General features: G+C 44.7%; 1 protein-coding gene across 3 annotated transcripts in view; it reads right to left on the bottom strand.

Moving 5' to 3' along the window:
• Positions 1–1,118: 1,118 nt before the first annotated feature.
• Positions 1,119–19,144, bottom strand: part of KIAA0513 (KIAA0513 ortholog) — a 300,297-nt gene continuing 282,271 nt past the window's right edge. For 2 of the 3 annotated variants that reach the window (XM_086945833.1, XM_086945832.1), the window contains one exon: positions 7,160–7,358. In XM_086945833.1, the coding sequence (XP_086801959.1) occupies positions 7,309–7,358 (50 nt within the window). In that variant the 3' untranslated portion in view covers positions 7,160–7,308. Of the gene's footprint in view, positions 7,359–19,144 lie in introns of all 3 variants that reach the window. The other variant, XM_086945834.1, reaches the window with a different exon arrangement.

The raw sequence follows: 19,144 nt of genomic DNA, 5'->3' as shown, positions 1-19,144 counted from the left end.
TGTCTAACATGAGAAACCACCTTTTAGCAAAGGTGCTCTGAAAGGGAATTACTACAAGCCAGAGCTGTGTAGGGCACATTACATTGTACAAAGTGTCCTTCCACCATTCAAACTGACTATAAACAGAGATACAATGACTCTCGAACAACTATAAAAGAGTTGGACTCATCAAAAACCATCAACTTTTTTTGCACTACTCAAAGTGGCTCAGATAACTTCACATAAACTCAGTGATACAAGGACTCTTGAACAACCACCAAAGAGTTGAACACCTCGAATACCAGCACATACTGTCATTGTGTTCCAGCAGAATGTCCCTGTAAAACACATGGATAACATTCCTCATCCGATCAGGAGCAGAAGGCTGATAAACAATGTGCTGCAGCAGGCAAAATGTCAAACGAAAATCCAATTCAACAGGTTCTGTACCTAGAAGATTACACTGCAACTCCTCTAGAAATCTACATGTTACTAGTAAATTATCGAGTTATACAATAATGGGGTAAACCCAAACAGTCACTGGGACCTGGGTGAAATGCACTACAATAAGGGGGGTGGGCCCAGTGTAAATACAATAATTGTATCAATATCAACATCAACTGATACATTAATTACAGACAATATTTATGCTTATTCAGCGTATTTAATCATATTGAACATATAATGCATAATTTTCTAAGCATAATACATTAGTCAAAACAATTTAGTGCGTAGGTGCCCCCGAAACCATAACTTTTTGAATGTGGAAAACAGTGATGGTTTCACCGTGTCCCCCTCATTTGTCATTCGGTCTTTGTAAATAATGTAGCCTTGGTTAAGGCTGGATAGGCTTTTTTATGTTGTTGGATGCACGCACTATCCACTGCACTCCTTCCATCACTAACTTACACTTCTGCACCTTGATGGACCAAACCCTTTCCGCCCCCTTCCCCCCAATAGTCTGGGGCACCTACACACTAAATTGTTTTGACTAATGTACTATTCTTAGAACATGATGCATTATATGTTCAGTATGATTAAATACTCTGAATATGCATAAATATTGTCTGTAATTACTTTTTCAGATGATGTTGATACAATGTTGTGTTTCCACTGAGCCCACCCCCTCATTGTACCACTAGCAAATTATCGAGAATTACATTTTTTGCTACTCATTTTAGTACCCTTTATTTGACTTGTCCAGAACTCTATCTCTTTATAGCCTTCACCTAGAATTTGAGGATGCAAACACTTAGTATTGTAAAGATGCCACTAGTAACATTGAGGAGTTCATAAATGTACAGCAGCCATTGCCCTATGACGGACACTGGCTGTGCACAGAACAAGAAAACTAAAAAACTGGGCCAGAAATCCTTGGTCTATGGTGTACTTTGGAAGTAATGGTGAATAGGTGATTACAAAGTGAACTCACTTAATAATTGACTAGTTTTGCTTGTAGATCTGCTTACCCCAGTCCCTCATATTGCCTTCTCCAAATAATATTGATATATTTAATACGCATTTCTTGAGCGATGTAAATATCCTCACACACATCCTAACCAGGAGTGCATGGCACGCAGCTCCTAATTCTATCAAAAAGACTCCGCAGTTCCCAAGGGCCAGGTCTACATATTGTATATGTATACACACAGCAATGAAATGAGGACAAATAAAATATAGAGTATAGATATGGTGCATGAAGGTTCACAACAAGTTTATAATTTACAACGGCTTTGCCCAATTTGAACATGTAATATTAGCTTCTCATAGGTCAGCACTGTAGACTTGTATTACAACTATAATACATGGTAGAGAAAGTAATTGGCACAATAAATATCTGTTTGTTGATAAAACAGCCCTCATCTCCTGGAGCACAGGTATGCAAATTAATCCCTTACACTTTGGTCAAATTTGATATAGTTCTTTTGCCAAGACAGATTGATCAGTGGTCACGGCAAATCAGTCCTGGAGAGAGGCCCGGACAGATTATGTTCAATACCTATATTTTGGAAATGGGCGTCAAGAGAAGATAAGCTATCCGGCGAGGAGAATAGGTATACCTGTCAAGGCTAAATTATTTACGCCTTCTGGACATGCATATAATTAAAGAATATTGCCTATAAAACCAGCTATTATTCTACTGTATGGCTTTCCAAGTGCATCAAGCAGGTTTGCAACTATCTCTTCTGATGTATAGGTCTAATTAATGACTGCACAGCATCAACCCATGACGTGCTATTGGACAAAGAAGATGGACAATAAGTAACAAAAGAACGGCCACGCCCTCAAGAGGCGGTGAAGGTTCTTTGCTAAATCTAAAGGAATTGTTTTTAAACAGCATATAAAAGGTTGGTTTATTTTATGGTTTATGCCGCAATAAATTCAGGGTTACTAAAGAACTACACTGAGTTTAGACTTTAGTCAGGCTACATAGAAAGACCTGATTATGTCTTGTGCCTATAACATAGTCAGACTTATCGACACTTAACCTAGGACACTACTTTTCAATCAAAATCTGAGTCCCTGTATATCTTAGAAAATACAATCTACAGATGTAAGATGAGTGGGAAAACTGAGAGAAATATTGATGGAGACAAGCTATACAAATTAGAGAATATATAGCATAAATACTTTGAGTACCAGTTAATTGCAAAAGGAGGATGTAGAAGATGCAAGTCTCCAATTGCAATAGGATAAAATTGAGAAAAGCTAAAATGTTTACATTAATTAAAAATAGGTTAGAAAGGAATTTATGAGCAGACAAAATCACATTGGCTTTAATACGAATTTTCAAAGTTGAATAAAAATAGAAGAACCATTGCAAAGGAATATGAAAAAGAAAATAGATCGCAAACGTAGATGGGATAGATGACATGAGGCAATAAAGAAAGAGGAGCGGCTGATATGAAGGTAGGAGAATACTAAGGGAGCGAACCCAAAGTAGCAAAAACTTAGTGAACAGTCATGCATAGAGATGTGTCAGCCTCATAGTGGTAGTGACAATCGCATACTTCCAACTAACATGGAAAGGTAGTCACAAATGACTAGTCAAAAAACATCTAAACAACTACTGGCACTAAAACATCAAATTAAAAAGATGCAGAAGAATAACTTGATGAATAGGAAAAAACACATTTTGGGAAATGTGTTTGACAGGACCAAAACAGACATAAGCACTAGAAAAACAAAATCTACTTTACACTTGCTGAGCATCTAGATAGCAGGACAACACATTTACTCAATACTATAAATATTGGAAAATAAACATGTCTGAAATTTTATGAGAGACTAAAACCTCCAGTTAGTCATGAAAAATCACAAACATCCATCAACCACAGAGAGACCAAGAACACATAGCTTCAATTCCACTTGCGTACATTAGTGGCAAGGGCCCATTACCAAGCTCCGTGCACACAGTGGCAGACTCAACAGATGACCGTGCATAGCAATTACGATAAACCAATCTACAGATGATGTGTTTCCTGGAGACTACCTGAAGAGTGGGAAAAGATCAATATGGTACATTTGAGACCGACTGCAAAACTTTGCAAAGACAAGTGTTTTCTGAAGACCGAGAGAAGATATAGCTAGATCTTATAATTAAGTTAATCGTAAAAATAGGTAAGGTGGCTTGCTACTTCCTGCTTCATGGAATGGAATAACCCAAAATGCCTTGCTACAACCTGTCTCTCTGCAGTCACACTGTAAACTGGAAAATCACTTATCTAAACGTATGTAGAAATGTTGACCGGAAATTAACATCAAAGAGACAAGAGAAGTGGTGCATAAAGCTAAGATAGCTAAGCAGCTAACCTCTTGTACTTGGCACACTTGGAAAATTGCATTTGTTTTAAGCAGTGAATAGAATTATCATACTTTTTCTACTTCACTTGCACTTTTAGGCTTTGGTCATTTTTAAGAATGGAAACTCTATATCTGGGAGGTGCAAAGATATTTAAGAAATTACTGAAGAGAAGATGCTGGACAAGAGTTTTCTAAAGAACAGCTCAGTCTATCTTGGTGTGGATGATCCAAACACATGATCAAAGTAAACAGCGGGCAGAGTTTTGATGTCACCAGCGCTAAAAGTGGGCAGACAGCCAACCCTTGATCATCTGCTTAGTGCAGCATTACCTGCACTAAGTTATTCTTATAATGTAATGTACTGTTTGGCTGAAAAGTAGTTATAAGTTCTTTATTGACCACAAAGACCCAGAAATCATGCCTTTTTACCACTAGATTCCCAGAGCAAATTTTCTAAATACTGGAATGCGAAAGTAATCAGTTTACAAAACTAAAACTATTTATCCATTATTAGTTACAATTCCTATTAAAAAGTTTAAGATTCCAAAATGTAATTCCCTTAAAATTCCGAGGTGAGTGAAATCACCCAATCCATTTTTAGCCCCATAATTTGCAACCTTTTACTGGAACCAAATAAGAAACTGTAACATATTGTACACAGATCTCTGTAAAGGAAAATAGGGCAGTCACTAATTGACAATTCTTGGATCAGAGAAATTATCACCTTTAGCAGTCATGACGGTAACAGCCAAGACGGTCTGCAATAGAGCTGGGAGTCGAGTGCCAATTAAGTAGGTTGCAGCCGGCACTCTTGTGCTAATTTTCCTAATTTTAACCATCTAGTAGAGGGCAAAGACCAGGGGATTGGATCAACCCATTACCAGACTTGGGAATCTCTTACAAGATTAGACCTATGGCACTCTGTGGAAGTTGAGGCAGAAAGAAATGGAAGTTCCTTCTTTGTCAGTGTGTCATCGCCACCACCACTGCTGCTCAAATACTGAGCCAGAGCTGTACACAGTTAAGAAGCATTAGAGAAAACCTAGAACTGTTGACTGGTCTCAATAGGTTGTGAGCTATATTAAGTACTTGTGAGGATCTCTATTGGCACATTGGACCCAGAAGAGGTTTACTTCATCATTAAGAAATAACCAGCAAGGTTTTACAGATGATCAGATAAAATCCTGATGCGAAACAGGGACATTTGAACTGACATTTGAAGAAACAGAAGCAAAGTGGTTTGCTGGTTGATTTGTCTGTCACTCCAAAGGCTACCAATTTGACAGCTATCATTAAACACAGTTTGTTGAGGAGCGCTCTTGGATATATAAGAAAGATATGTTGCATCACCAAGACTGTGGCATCAAAATTTAAGGACTTGATCACTGTTTCTTCCTTTCTCATTTGAATCTCATCTGAATTCCACACAGAAGAAGAATGTAGTACATCTGAATTAAGGGGTACAGTAGCTTAGATACCCATATTGCTTCACCCTATGCCTACTCTCAGATTTGTTTCGAAGCGCAAGGGAAAAGATCTTAAAAAAACTGGGCAGATTCGCAAAGCTTTTCTTTCGAAGTGTGTCCTCCTCCTATCTTAGATATGAGTTCCAGTTAAATACCCAGGCCTTCTACACAAGCTATTTTCTGGGAGGTGTTTCTAGGCGTGAAATTTGCCTAATGACTGTAACCATGAATTACCTGGAAACCTGTGAGTAACATCCAAGACTGGAGTAAGACACATCTACACATAGAAAAGGCATGCTGAATGATCAGGTGTAATGCACACCACAGCCTGGAGTAACACACGCCTGCTCTGAGAAACAATTTGTCAAACCTGGCCACAAGCGAATTTGAACAAACTCTGCAGATGAATGAAATTTATCACTGTGATCAATTTCCCTCGATCTGCCCCAAATCCAAGCACTTTTCAAAACAGGAAAATGAATGAAGAGCTTCTCTTCTGCACTACACTATCAAACAATTGCCTTGAGTCAATGTGCATTAGGACGCATTCGCGGATATTGCCCTAGGGCTTTATTTTGATGCACCAATGGCTGTTTGGCACAAGCATGTTCAATAAGAAAAGACTATTCCATTTGACACTGCAAGCTTATGGGCAGGACTAAATGTCATTTGTATTACTTTGTGTTATGTTCTAGAGTGATTAAAAGTAAGAGCCAATCAAAGCTTTTTTTCCTAACATGCAGATTTCAATACCGGTGTATTCCGCTTTATAAATGTGCATACAAATGAATCGGAAGATATAAATGCCGTTACCTGCAAGGATTCGCCGAACAACTTTACCACACCAAACAACTTTAAAGACATCAAACATTTATAAACCCCATCTCTAATGAAGCTTTCCATGTCATCTAAACCCTTTAAAAACTTTTATCTGAAACAAAATATTTAATGGTGGCACTTTAATAGCTCCTTATCCTACTATTTGCTATTTTTATGATTTTGAGATGTGCAAATGCATACTATAGTTTTTGTCATAACACTGCAGATAATTCTTTAGACAGCCTTATCTCGAAATAATAGAAATTTAAGCTGCTAAGAGGGCACATGTACCTTTCTGAGAAGGTCTATAAATGTTCTATAAAGAATAAAGAAAATGCAACAGTCTTCATGCTCACAGAGAGCACAGGCGCAGCAAGCCGACAGCTTAGTAAATACATTTCCAACCCATCTTCTAACGGCAAGACTAGCAACGACTAACCCACTCTCACCAATACATCATACAGAAAGCAAACAAACCCCATTCTCACCAGACTCCCATGTCAGTGGTTTTGCCCTTTCACTGCAAAGGACAATGCCCAGCACCCAACTACGAGGCAAGCACCAGATCAGCACTTTGACTATCAAAGATATCACGTAAATATGTCTCAAGGGACATGTGCAGGCCACCAGGCAGCGTCAAAGCTACATCACCTGAAAGGAATGAACAACAACTAATACTGTGGACCACTTATGTGTGCCCCGTCGTCCATGTGTACATCTGCAAACCCAACAGCAGAAGCAGTCCGAACCGCGGCTCTCTGACCTAATGGCTTACTCTGGAGGAAAACCATGGGTAGCAACAGTGCACACTAAATGGCAATATCCTTCAAAGGACCCCCACCTTCTCAAAGTTTAAAACATGCCACACACTTGAAGTTTGATGACCACTGGGAGAACATTGCACTGAGGTTTGGACATTGACACAGAACCAATACATCCAACCTGCCCAGAAATCAGACAATGTGCACAGCTACTTCACTAGAAACTCTAAATAGATACTCTGTTTTGTAGACAAAAGACTTTGAACAACCTATTATTTAAAAATATATAATTTACAGGTAGTTTCTGGTGCACTGATGTGGGTTAATAAGATGTGTGACATGGCACAACTTGAGGGAGGTGGTTGGCAAACGAACATGCAGGTTTTATTGCAGTAGTTGCTAGGAGGCGATCTTCAATACTGAGTTGTCTTGGAGGCAATCTCCCTCTTCGATCCTGTCGCGGCCAAGATGCTCTACAGCTATTCCGGGGCCATTCGATCAATGTGATCACTCAGCAGCTTGTATTGCTCTGCAAGAAATGGAAACCATCCTTGGTAAGTCTGCAAATCAAAGTACATCAGGCAGCAGTCAGAGTTTATTGAACAATTTGTTGTGTAGTAAAAAGCTTCGCTCAAAGGATGTAGGTAGAGAAAATGAAAACATCTGTTTCAACAACATTCCGGTAGAATATACTTTTCTCTGGAAAAAAAATGTTAACAGTATGAATACCTTAACTTCACCTTTGTAAACAAAAAAAGATGGAAAAATCTTGCTTCTAATAAAAAGTCTGATGATGTGACATTACCCTGTCTTTCCATAACACCCCTGGTTGTTTCTTTATTGAGTTTTTACAACAAGGTACAGTAGTGAATTCACATGTTGCTGAATAGTACATATGTTTGACCATTAAGTAAATACGAGTCCCCCTTAAATCACCGTAACAGGCAACTGGAATGTGCTGAAGAACTCAGAAGTGTTGCCTCTCGCCGATATGGGTGTGTGTTTAGTGAGATCGGGCATTAAATTAGACACGTCGCCTCTTGCTTTGAGTATTTGGGTTACTCCTGCCCATTTGCTGCTCCTCTGCTAAAGCGGAGGAGCTTCGCCCCACTGCCTTGAAGCAGCAAAAGAAAGGAAAAAATGAAATGATAATAACGTCATGTTGTTATTTTATTTTGTCCTCCTGCTGCAGCAGCTTGCGTGAGTGGCGGGGCTGCAGAGCAGGGGAGGAGTAGTAGAACACTCCTAAGTGCACAATGACTCATGGACCAACCAAAACAGCAATGTAGCGTAATTATTTGAGTGTTTTGCTAGATCAACTCATGCTCATTGGGTGTGATACTAATACATACTTAAGAAACATGACTAACAGTGTGACTCGAGAAAATTTTATTTGCATTCATTTTATTTTTAGTTTATTTTGCCCCCTGATCCTCTTCTGCCTCCATTCCGGTTCGCGCCCTCTGTGCCTGTTTTTTGCCGCTGCTGCCCCCGAGGCCCCTCCACACTGCTGGTTTCACGCTCCCGCCTCCCAGCTGCACTTCCCTTCCTCTATTTATTGGCGGCTGCTGCACGGCCGCACCAAAGGCAAGCCCGTCCGTGACCCGACCATGACCGGCATCAGGGACCCTGGTCCTCCGACCACCCAATGCAACGACTCAGCTGGGCTCCTCACCCTCAACCCCGGAGGAAACAACAATTGCCAGTAGTCGATTCCGAATACCACCCACGGACAGTTCTCCTGCTGCCACTGCCGCCGAACCTTCACTACCCTCCACACCACCATGGCTGCTGAACCCATGCCGGACGCCAACACCCCCAAAATACTGAAGTGCATCCCCTCAATATGCGATCCCTGCACAGACATGCCGTATAAATCTGGGACCTCCTCGACACTCTCTCCCCAGACATCGCCTTCTTCAAAGAAACCTAGACCAACGCCTCCTCCACCACTAACATCGTCATTCCCAACGGCAACAAGTTCCAGAGGAAGGACTGCCCCAACTGGGCAGGAGGAGGACTCGCCATCGCACACAAGAGCTCCGTCCGACTTTCCAGCACTACCAGGAGTGACTCCTCCGCCACCATACAACATATCCACTTCCAGTTCCAGACCGGCCCTAGAAAACCACTGCGTGACACCAATGCCAACAGAACCCCCAGACCTTGCGCTTCGCTTGCCCCTACCAATGCTGACCTCATCGCACCACAAACCATCACCTCAATGGACTACATACTCATTGGAGACCTTAACTTCCACCTCAACAACCTCAGCGACCCTAACTACACTGCCCTCCTGGACAACCTCGCCAACATCCGGCTGAAACAGCTCATCACCACTCCTACCCACAAGGCAGGACACACCCTCAACCCCATCTTAGCAGGTGGGAACAACATCTGCACCAGCCACACCACGCAGCCCCTGTGGATGGACCACCACTGGGTTCACTTGTCTTTCAGCACCGCCACCGCTCTCAAACCTACTCCTCGCCCGTGAAGGTCACAGAGGAGCACCTCAACTCCTAACTCGGCTGCCAAGGATCTACACCGCTGCATCCCCAACTGCGCAGACATACCCGCACCGCCGACAGACAATGCCCCTTGAAGGCCACCTGGTTCACCACCCACCTCCAAGAAGCCAGGTGCTCCTGCAGACGTTTCTGAAAATGATGGAGAAACAGCAAAACTGCAAAAGACCTGATCACATACAAGAACGCCATGACATAATACCACCAACACATAAGATCCACAATGACAACCTTCTTCCAGAATAAATCCTCTCCAACTCCAGAAACTCGAAGGAACTCTTCAACATCAACCAGCAATGCGCCAAACCCCCCAGCGAAGCAATGGACATCACTCCCTCCCAGGACCTCTGCAACAGGCTCAGCTCCTACTTCCACCTGAAAATCAAGGCCCTCTACGACAACTTCAGCAAGCAGACCCCAGAAACCAGCCATCCCTCCAACGATGACAGACGGCCCGCGCATCACCACCTGGATCCCGGTCACCACCGAAGATTCCACCACGACCATGAAGAGCATTCACTCAGGAGCCCCCATGGACCCCTGCCCCAGCACATCTTCCACAGAGCCGCCACTGCCATAGCGCCTGAGCTATGACGCACCATCAACGCCTCATTCGAATCCGACACTTTCCCAGACGACTCCTCAAGAAACCTGCTGCAGATCCTATGGACCTGAAGAACTACCGACCCATCTCTCTCCTTCCCTTCGCATCTAAAGTCACCGAGATCCTCAACGCCCAGCCGACAAACTTCATCAAAGAGAACGCCATCCTCAACCCCTCCGAATCAGGATTCCGCAGCAGCCAGAGCAGCGAGACCGCCCTCCTTGCCACCACAGATGACACCCACACGCTCCTAGACCAAGGCCACACCGCGGTGAAGCACCTTCATCCTGCATCCGTGAGTCCGCATGCTGTCACAATGCAGTTGTTACAACGACCGCGTTGTGACAACGCATACCATTACTCCGCAAGTCGTTGTAACGACTTGCGGAGTAATGGTATGCTTTGTCACAACGCGGTCGTTGTTACGACCGCATTGTGACAGCATGCGGATTCATTACATGCGGACTGGAGAGGCATATTCAGCACCGCAGCCCTCATCCTACTCGATCTCTCCGCAGCCTTCTACACCGTGTCCCACCTCACTCTTGCAGCCAGACTTCCAAACACAGGAATACAGGGAACCGCCCTCGATTGGCTCCGCTCCTTCCTCGACGGCAGAACCCAACGGATCAGACCCCTGCCGTTACTCTCCAAACCTACAGAGATCACCTGCGGAGTACCAAAAGGGTCATAGCTCAGCCCCATGATCTTCAAAGTCCACATGGCCCCACTCCGCGCCATCGCCAAACAGCACGGAAGCTGCATTGCATCCTATGCGGACGACACCCAGCTCCTCCTCTCTCTCACCAAAGCCCCCGAAACGACCAGACCCAGCTTCCAAGAAGGAATGAAACTCAACTTCGAGAAAACAGAAGTCCTCATCTCTGGACCCGCCCCTGTATCTTGGGACAACTCTTGGTGGCACTCCGCCCTCTGCACCCCCCCTCCCACCGCCACGGACCACGCCCGTAACCTTAGCATCGTACTCAACTCCTCCCTCACCATGATCCAACAGATCAGCCCTGTCACCTTCACCTGCTTCTACACCCTCCGCATCCTCCAGAAGACCTTCAAGTGGATACCCCACAAAGCCAGAAAGACCGTCACCCACGCACTCATAACAAGCAGACTGGACTACGGAAACGCCCTCTATGCTGGAATCAAAAAATCGGTGCTACAAAAACTCCAGACCATCCAGAACACCGTGAGCAGACTCATCCTCGACATAAGCACATAAACTAACACCTGCAAGACCTCCACTGGATCCCCATCGAAAAGAGAGTCCCCTTGAAGCTACTCACCCACGCCTCCAAATCCCTCACCAACATCGGGCCCAATTACCTCAATAAAAGAGTCTCCTTCCACGTACCCAAAAGGAACCTCCGCTCCGACGACCTCACCCTAGCAGAAACCCAGCGCATACACAGAACCAGACCAGGTGGAGGGACCTTCTTCTACACCGCAGCCAGAGCCTGGAACAAGCTCCCAGTCAACATCAGACGCTCCCCTACTCTGCACACCTTCAAGAAGAGCCTCAAGATCTGGCTCTTCGTCTGATCCGGAGCTGGACCCCCCTCCCTGTGGCTTGGGACCCTCACGGGTGAGTAGTGCGCTCTAAACAACCTGATTGATTGATTGATTGTTAGAGATTAAGTGATTCATGACAAAGAGAGACACCTACTAATGTGCTATGACAATAATTTGAAATGTAATAATGAAGTCTGTAGTTTTTAGCAAAATAGGACTATGAAAATGCTCAGGTAAAATGATTTCTGCTTATGTTGTCTATGACACGTAAATCTGAGAGAAAATGCTTGCTTGGTTATTAATGAATCATAATCAGACTATGCTTATAAGTGTAATGAAATGATGTTCCTATATTATTTCTTCTGCATCTCCATTTCTCTAATGTTTTCAATATTAGCATATCTTTTCTTTAAAAAAGTATGATTTAGTGGTTTAACATGTAGACCTCAAAATTAATTTTGTCTTTCATTATTTCCTTCGAATAGACTAGAAATGCTGATCTGATTGCACGGTAGCTACGTGTATTATTGCTGAAGTCGCTTTCCTTGAGTTTGAATAATGGACATCATCTCTGTTAGTTTAACACTGTATCAACCTTGTTCCAAGATCAGAAGAGAACGTGTGGAGCGGACATGTTGAGTTGCAAATGTATTTGACCAATAGAAATCAAGCAAACTGCTTAACAGTTATTTGTGGGTAGGAACTATAAACATTTGGAGATTTAATTGCTTTGGGGGGAACAGGATGTGGGGCAACAGCTATTTCTCCCCTTGCAAATCCTGGGCCTGACATGCTGTCGTTCTGAACTCTGATTTTCCCTGAACTGAACTCTCCTTATTATCCTCTGCGCTTTACCGGCTGGTGAAGTCGAGCAGGCCAAAACTTTCAGCTGAAGAATTAATGACTGCGGCTATTACACGCTTTACTCTAGTGTTCTACTGGGTCCATCTTGAGTCCTGTTCCTAATTAATCTACAACCGATTCTTGGTTTGTATGATTCCAAATTGCATATTCCATTTTACAATGTGTTTTCTCTCTCTTTCTCTCTTCCTTCCTCACACTAGGTGTTATCTGATGATTTATTTGCTCTGAGCTGTGATGTGTTGTGATTTTATCTGTATACAAAAGAATAACCGTTATTAAATGATTCCAATGTATTTTTGTGCTTTGACCATTCATCTTGGAATTTAGATAAAGGTATCATGATAACCATTCCATGTGTTTGTCCTTACTTATTGATGATTTTATTGATATTGCGTGAATATTGTTATTAGCTAGACACTCCTTTATTACATGTCCTCATAAAGGAGTGGCTTTCCGTTTCTAGTAATCGGAGTCCCTATTAGCTCATAAAAAGACCTATCAGAGGACCTTATGGTTGTGATTAATTGTAGAGTTTCTATGGGCAAAACTCTGTGTTATTGTGCATTGTGTTGCGGAGGATTGAGTTTACGGTGTGGTGGGTAACCCATGTCTGAGCCCACAAATTTTAAACCGCTTCAGCTGGATCAACAGTCATGCGCACTTTCCATGTTCTCCATGCAGGCTGCATTACAGCCTGCATGGACAACACGCCCACCCCTCCAGGCCCTGGCTGAGCGCTGTGTCACGGCGCTCCGACTAATCACAGTGCTGCGTTGCAGTGTTGTGATTGGCTGCAGGGAGCATGGGAGCCCTGGTGCTTCCTGTTTTTCCCAAGAAGCCAGGAAGAGGACACAGGAGAGGCGACTGCCGGCCAGCTGGGAAGTAAGTGTTTTTTTTTTCTTTAAATCCGATCGCCCCACTGCTGCATCCAGGTAGCAACCACGAATTCTCCTGTCCCCGTCATAGCATTATATCCCCCCAATGCATACTCAGATGTCCAAAGCCTCTATTATCAGTCATGTGGAGCGTCAGTCTGCCCCCCCCTCTCAAATACGTCAGCGGGGGGTCCCAGATGTCTCGAAGTCAGTGAGCTGGATTTCCTGTGTAAAGCCTGCAGTTCCTCTGTGTAGCCTAGAATTACCATGACTGAAGTGAGGCGAATGGGGACACCTACCATTCTAGACAAAGCACCCTCTACCTCCATCCAGTACCTGTGTTTCACCCCACATTGTGCTAGGTGTAAAAAGCCCACTCCCACCTGTCCGCATCCATCGCAGTGGTCATCAGGTCGTAATTTATATCTATAGAGTCTATAGAGTCTCGCTGGTGTGTAATGCATGCAATGTAAAAATTTGAAGTGCATGATAAGACAACCGACTGTTGCCAGTTATTATGCCAGTTTGTTTGCAGCATTAGACCCATTGCCCATCAGTGAGTGGTGTGCCCAACTCCAGGTCCCAGCCTGTCCGTGAACCAGTCTATTTTAGGTTGTTCTGTTATGGCAGCACGGTAAAGGCTGTAAACCACGTGAGCTGGTCTTGTCGCTTGTAGTAAGCTGTGCAGTACATCTAGTGTGGGGGGCTCCCGGGGAAAAGTTGGAGTGGAGTTTCTGACATGATGCCTGATTTTAATGTATAAAAAAACTCCAGTGGTTTGATGGTCCCGCCATTCAGTAGTGTTTTCTGATCTGTAAATAAACCCTCATGATAGAGCTCTCCCCAGGTGCCCATTCCCTTCTTACATAGCATTTTGCAATAGGAGGCCTCATGAGTGACCAGGATCAGATGATGGTAAGGAAGGGGCATTAATGGGGATTAGAACATTGGAATGTTGGGAGCTCCATTGAAAACAATGGAGTGCTCCGGGCTTATAATGGCTGGTATAAGCCTGGAGCTCCAACATTGCAATGTTTCTTTATTCAAAGCTCTGGCTGTGAACAAAGGCTTCAGGGAGCCTGAGGGGATTCCAATCCCCTCACGCTCCCATAAGGCGTTGTTCTTTTTTGTTAGAACATTCTGCCCTCTAGTGGCAGAATGTTCTAATAGCCTTATAGCCCTTCGTAGCTCGGCTATTAAAGTCCCTCTCCCTTGTTAAAGGCCCTCGCCAAATGCTGGAGAGGGCCTTAAATAGCCGGTATAGCCCTCTACGGCGGGCTATAAGGCTATAGTACAGTAGGGGTTTGTTCAGTCTTCTGGCTAGCCAACGCCACACAAGGTTAGAACAGGCTACAGTAGAGTAAGTGGTGTCCTCACCTGAACCCTGGCCCCCAGAAAGGAGGTTGTAAGAAGGGAGGCCATGTAGCCTTGGTCAATGGCCAGGTGAGGCACGTAAGGTGGTAGTCTGAGCCAAAAGGTTGCGTAGTGGGCTTGAGCCCATAGCTAATATAGCTCCATATCCGGAGCGTCAAAGCCACCTCTCGAAAAAGGCTGAGTGAGTGTGGTCCAGCGCACTCTGAGTTGTTTGCCACCCCATGTCAATCTGATTAGCTGAGTTTGGAGCATAGACAAAAAAAAGAGCATACTGGGGAGTATAGTATGTTGAGGAAAAGGTATAGTAATTTTGGCAATATTACCATTTTTACAAGGGAGCCCTGACCCGACCCACCAATAAGGGCAGCAAAATCCAGCGAGATATCGAGGTCGTAATTCAAGTGATGTTGGTGCCGTAGTTTGCTCGCAGCATTTCTTCCCTATCCCTGGAAATCACCATTCCCAACTATTTTACAGTCACACCCCGTTTGTGGGTAATCTAATGTAAACTGTAGGGTATTTGGGGTGGGAGAAATATTTGAGATTTGCTCCAGTTTATATTTATCCCATACATTTCTCCGCACTGCAGGAACTCTCTGAGACTGGGGTTCAAGCTGGTGTGTGGGTCTCAAATGTAGCGAGTTATGTCGTCTGCATAGAGCGACACTAATAGGTGCTGAGCAGGGTAGTGCAGCACGTACTCTGTGATGCTGTCGGAGTTTAGCAGCTAGTGGTTCAATTGCTAGCGCAAACAGGAGGGGCAACAGGGGGCACCCGTGCCTGGTGCCTTGCGAGAGGGAGAATGATTTAGATCGACAGCCATTAATCTGTACTGTGGCTTGTGGTTTATTGTAGAGCAGAGCAATCCAGGATAGAAATGGGGGGCACTCCCATTCTCTGCAGTACCGCAACATAATCTCATTCAAGCGCATTGAAGGCTTTGGTGGCATAAGGGAAGACCGCCACCACAGCAAAATCACGGTCATTGTCTTGTATGAGAGGGTACAGTGAGCAAATTATGGGAGGTGGCTTGCCCCGGTATGAACCCCGCTTGGTCAGGAAGGACCAATCCCTCCATTAATAAGCTTAGCCTATTGGCCAGTACTATAGCAAGTATTTTTGCATTGCAATTAAGGATAGAGGCCCGTAGGCCTCACATGTGGCAGTGTTCTTCCGCGGGATAGAAAAGGGCAATGATCGTCACCTCTCGCATGGTGAGGGGGAGGATTCCTGAATTCCTGGCTTCCTCAAACTGTTTTCAGGATGGAGAAGAACACTTTCATGTAACATTTGTAACATTTATAATAGTCAGCCAGCAGGCCATCCGGCCCCGGCGCCTTGCCTGAACTCAATTGCATTATGGTGGAACGGATTTCCTCTTCCTCAATATCTGCTGAGAGGAACTCTCGGTGTGGCTCGCTGGGCCATCCAAGGGTTATGTCCTCAAAGTAACCAGTCACGTCTATCTGTCTAGTCCTGCGCATGGAGCAGAGGGAGCAATAGAAGGCAGAGAAGGTGCAGAGAATGTTCGTAGTGTCTCTTTGTAATGAGCCATTTGCATCTTCCACTGTAAGAATGTAATTGGAGAATCTAGGAATGAGCACCGCCTCAGACAATGCCCTCCCTGGCCTCTCACCCTCCCCATATCTGCGGGCTTGGTGGTATTTAGATCTAAAGAGGCCTTCCCGGTCTGCTGTTGCTGGATATTCCGTTGTCAATTCGCAAAGTTAGGCCTGCCTCTGTCCATCAGGGGTGTCTGCGATACGGGCTTCTATAGTTTTAATGTTTATTTCTAGTGTTCCCCTAATATCCCTCCGGATACCGCCACCCTTTGCAATAAACATCCCACATTTTTTACCTTGAAGGCCTCCCAGACGCAAGCTAATGTAGGAACTGAGTCTAAATTTCTGGGAAAGAAAGCTCGTATTTCCTGCCCAATCTCTGCCCAAAAACAATCATCGCAAAGGGTAGTGGCCTAGAACCGTCACGACTGGTAAGGGAGATTATTCCCCAGGGGTTGCAGTTGTAGCAGTACCAGGGAGTGGTCAGAGTATGTTTGCGCAAGGTGTTCTGCTCTAACTAACCAGGTGCCTAATCCCTGTGATAGTAACCAGTAATCAATATGAGACCAACTGGAGTGTACGCTAGAATGGAAGGTGCCTTATTTTCGGGTGGGGTGAAGAGTTCTCCAGGTGTCTAAAACCTGGTGGTCAGACATGTTCTCTGCTAGGTGCTTCCCTGCCTTAGTGTGGGGCCTGGAGTGCTACATGACTGGTCCATGCTGGGATCTAGTGTGATATTGAGTGTGTGTGGAACCAATGTCGAGTTTATGTCCCCAGAGCTTATTAAAATAAATAGCACCATCACATTGGGTCTGTAGAACAAGTTACTTATCTTCGGTAACGATATATCTGTAAGACACAGTAGTTAGTATTAGATTCCTTACCTTAGAATATCCCCAGGTGTCAGACTGGATCCGCAAATTTTTGTGTAGCAGTACCCTTGCGCGTCGACAGGCGTCGTCTGCGGCTCCGCGTCTGTCGTCGGAGTAGTGGGCGCCGTGATGACGTCGTCGGAGTACTTAGACGCCGCCTCCGCGCGCTGACGTCAGTTCTTAGACACAGCTTTTCCGCACCAGAAACGCAGGGCCATGTTAAAAGCCAACACTGGTGCCATTGAAAATAGGGCCCTGAAAGGGGATGGCCTTAACCCTAGATATCGGTTTGCAGAACGGGGAGGATGGGTGGGGCGGTAAGGAATCTAATACTAACTACTGTTTCTTACAGATATATCGTTACCAAAGGTAAGTAACTTGTTCATCTGAAAGAAACAGGATAGTATTAGATTCCTTACCTTAGAATAGATACCCCAGCAATACCAACCCCGGTGGTAGGTCTGCGAACCAATAATCACACCAGAAAGTCCTGGAGGACGGAACGGCCAAAGAAGCCATCCCTCCGGACTGGACTGTCCAGGCAGTAGTGTCTAGCGAGCAAAGCCCTACCGACACTAGAACAATACTGGGACATTATTGCCAAACAACAGGATTGTAAGCTCTATTTCCAGCTTAGAGTAGGATCACTCCCAGTAAGATCTTTTACGGTTAAATGGGCAGATAAAAGTGGAATCGATAGATGCCCCAATTGTGAGGAGGAACAAGAGACAATCAGACATTTTTTATTCTTTTGTCCCCTGTATAAAGCCCCTAGCTTATTGTGGATCAAGCCTTTATGTAAACTACTAGGGCTTCAAAGACACGCTGAGGCTCTGAGAATTTTAACTTCAGACCCGATGCCTACAATTGCTGTTGCCGTGGCTAAATTTTTGAAATGGGCCTGGGTAATCCGCACAACATACATAGCGGTAAAAATGTGAAGACCAAATTGTATTTGTCCTTGCACTTACGGGCCACCACTTGCGAAGTTTGCACAATATTCCCCTGTACTAATGTATGTTTATGAAATAGTTTTTATATCTCTTTTAAACTGTAATTCGACATAGTCTACTCTAGTTTAATACTTAAAAAAAAAAATTTATTTATTGTATGGATTTTAATGTCTTTTATCTCTATTCGTGTAATATATGTGTGTATACTTTTATGACTTAATTGTCGAATAAAGTTTGTGAATTGAATTGTCTAGCGGACGTGTGCAGCGAGGCCCACGTAGCTGCCTGACAAATGTCCTGCAAGGGGACTCCCCGACCCAGGGCAGTAGTAGCCGCCGTGGCCCGAGTGGAATGGGCCCTCAGCCCAACAGGAGGCTCCTTCTTCGCCAAGGAGTAACAAGCCTTGATACACAAGACGACCCACCGAGAGATGGTCCGCTTGTGCACCGCCCGTCCCTTCTTAGCGCCCACGTAACCAACAAAGAGTTGGTCATCCACCCGGAACTGGCGAGTGTGATCGAGATAAAACGAGAGCGCACGTTTTGGGTCCAGATGGTGGAGCCGCTCCTTCTCTTTTGAGGGATGCAGAGGCGGAAAGAAGGTGGGCAAGGTGATAGACTGCCCGATGTGGAAGGCCGTGACAACCTTGGGCATGAAAGAGGGTCTAGTCCCCAACACAACCTTGTCCGGATGGACAGAAAGGAAAGGAGGTTTGGAGGAAAGAGCCTGGAGCTCACTCACTCTCCTGGCAGAGGTGATGGCAACCAGGAAAGCAGTCTTCAGAGTAAGAAGGCGGAGAGGACAGTTGTGAAGTGGCTCAAAGGGAGCACACATGAGATAAGTAGGAACCAGGTTCAAGTCCCACTGAGGCATCACGAATGGAACATGTGGAAACGTGTGTGTGATGCCCTTCAGAAAACAAGTCACAATAGGGGACTTGAACAAAGATGGTTGATCAGGCAGCCTTAGAAAGGCTGCAAGGGCAGAAAGGTAGCCCTTGATAGTGCCCAGAGCAGAGCCCTGCTGGGCAAGAGAAAGAAGGAAGAGAAGAACCTCAGAAAGAGGGGCAGAGAGAGGATCGACAGCCTTTGTTGTGCACCATGCCACAAATCTGTTCCACCTGCAGGTGTATACCGACTTAGTAGAGGGCCGCCTG

This window comes from Lissotriton vulgaris, chromosome 12, assembly GCF_964263255.1.
Source record: "Lissotriton vulgaris chromosome 12, aLisVul1.2, whole genome shotgun sequence".
In the NCBI taxonomy this organism is placed as follows: Eukaryota; Metazoa; Chordata; class Amphibia; order Caudata; family Salamandridae; genus Lissotriton; species Lissotriton vulgaris.
Note: the sequence above shows the minus strand (reverse complement) of the source record. Positions and strands in the feature narration are given on the sequence as shown.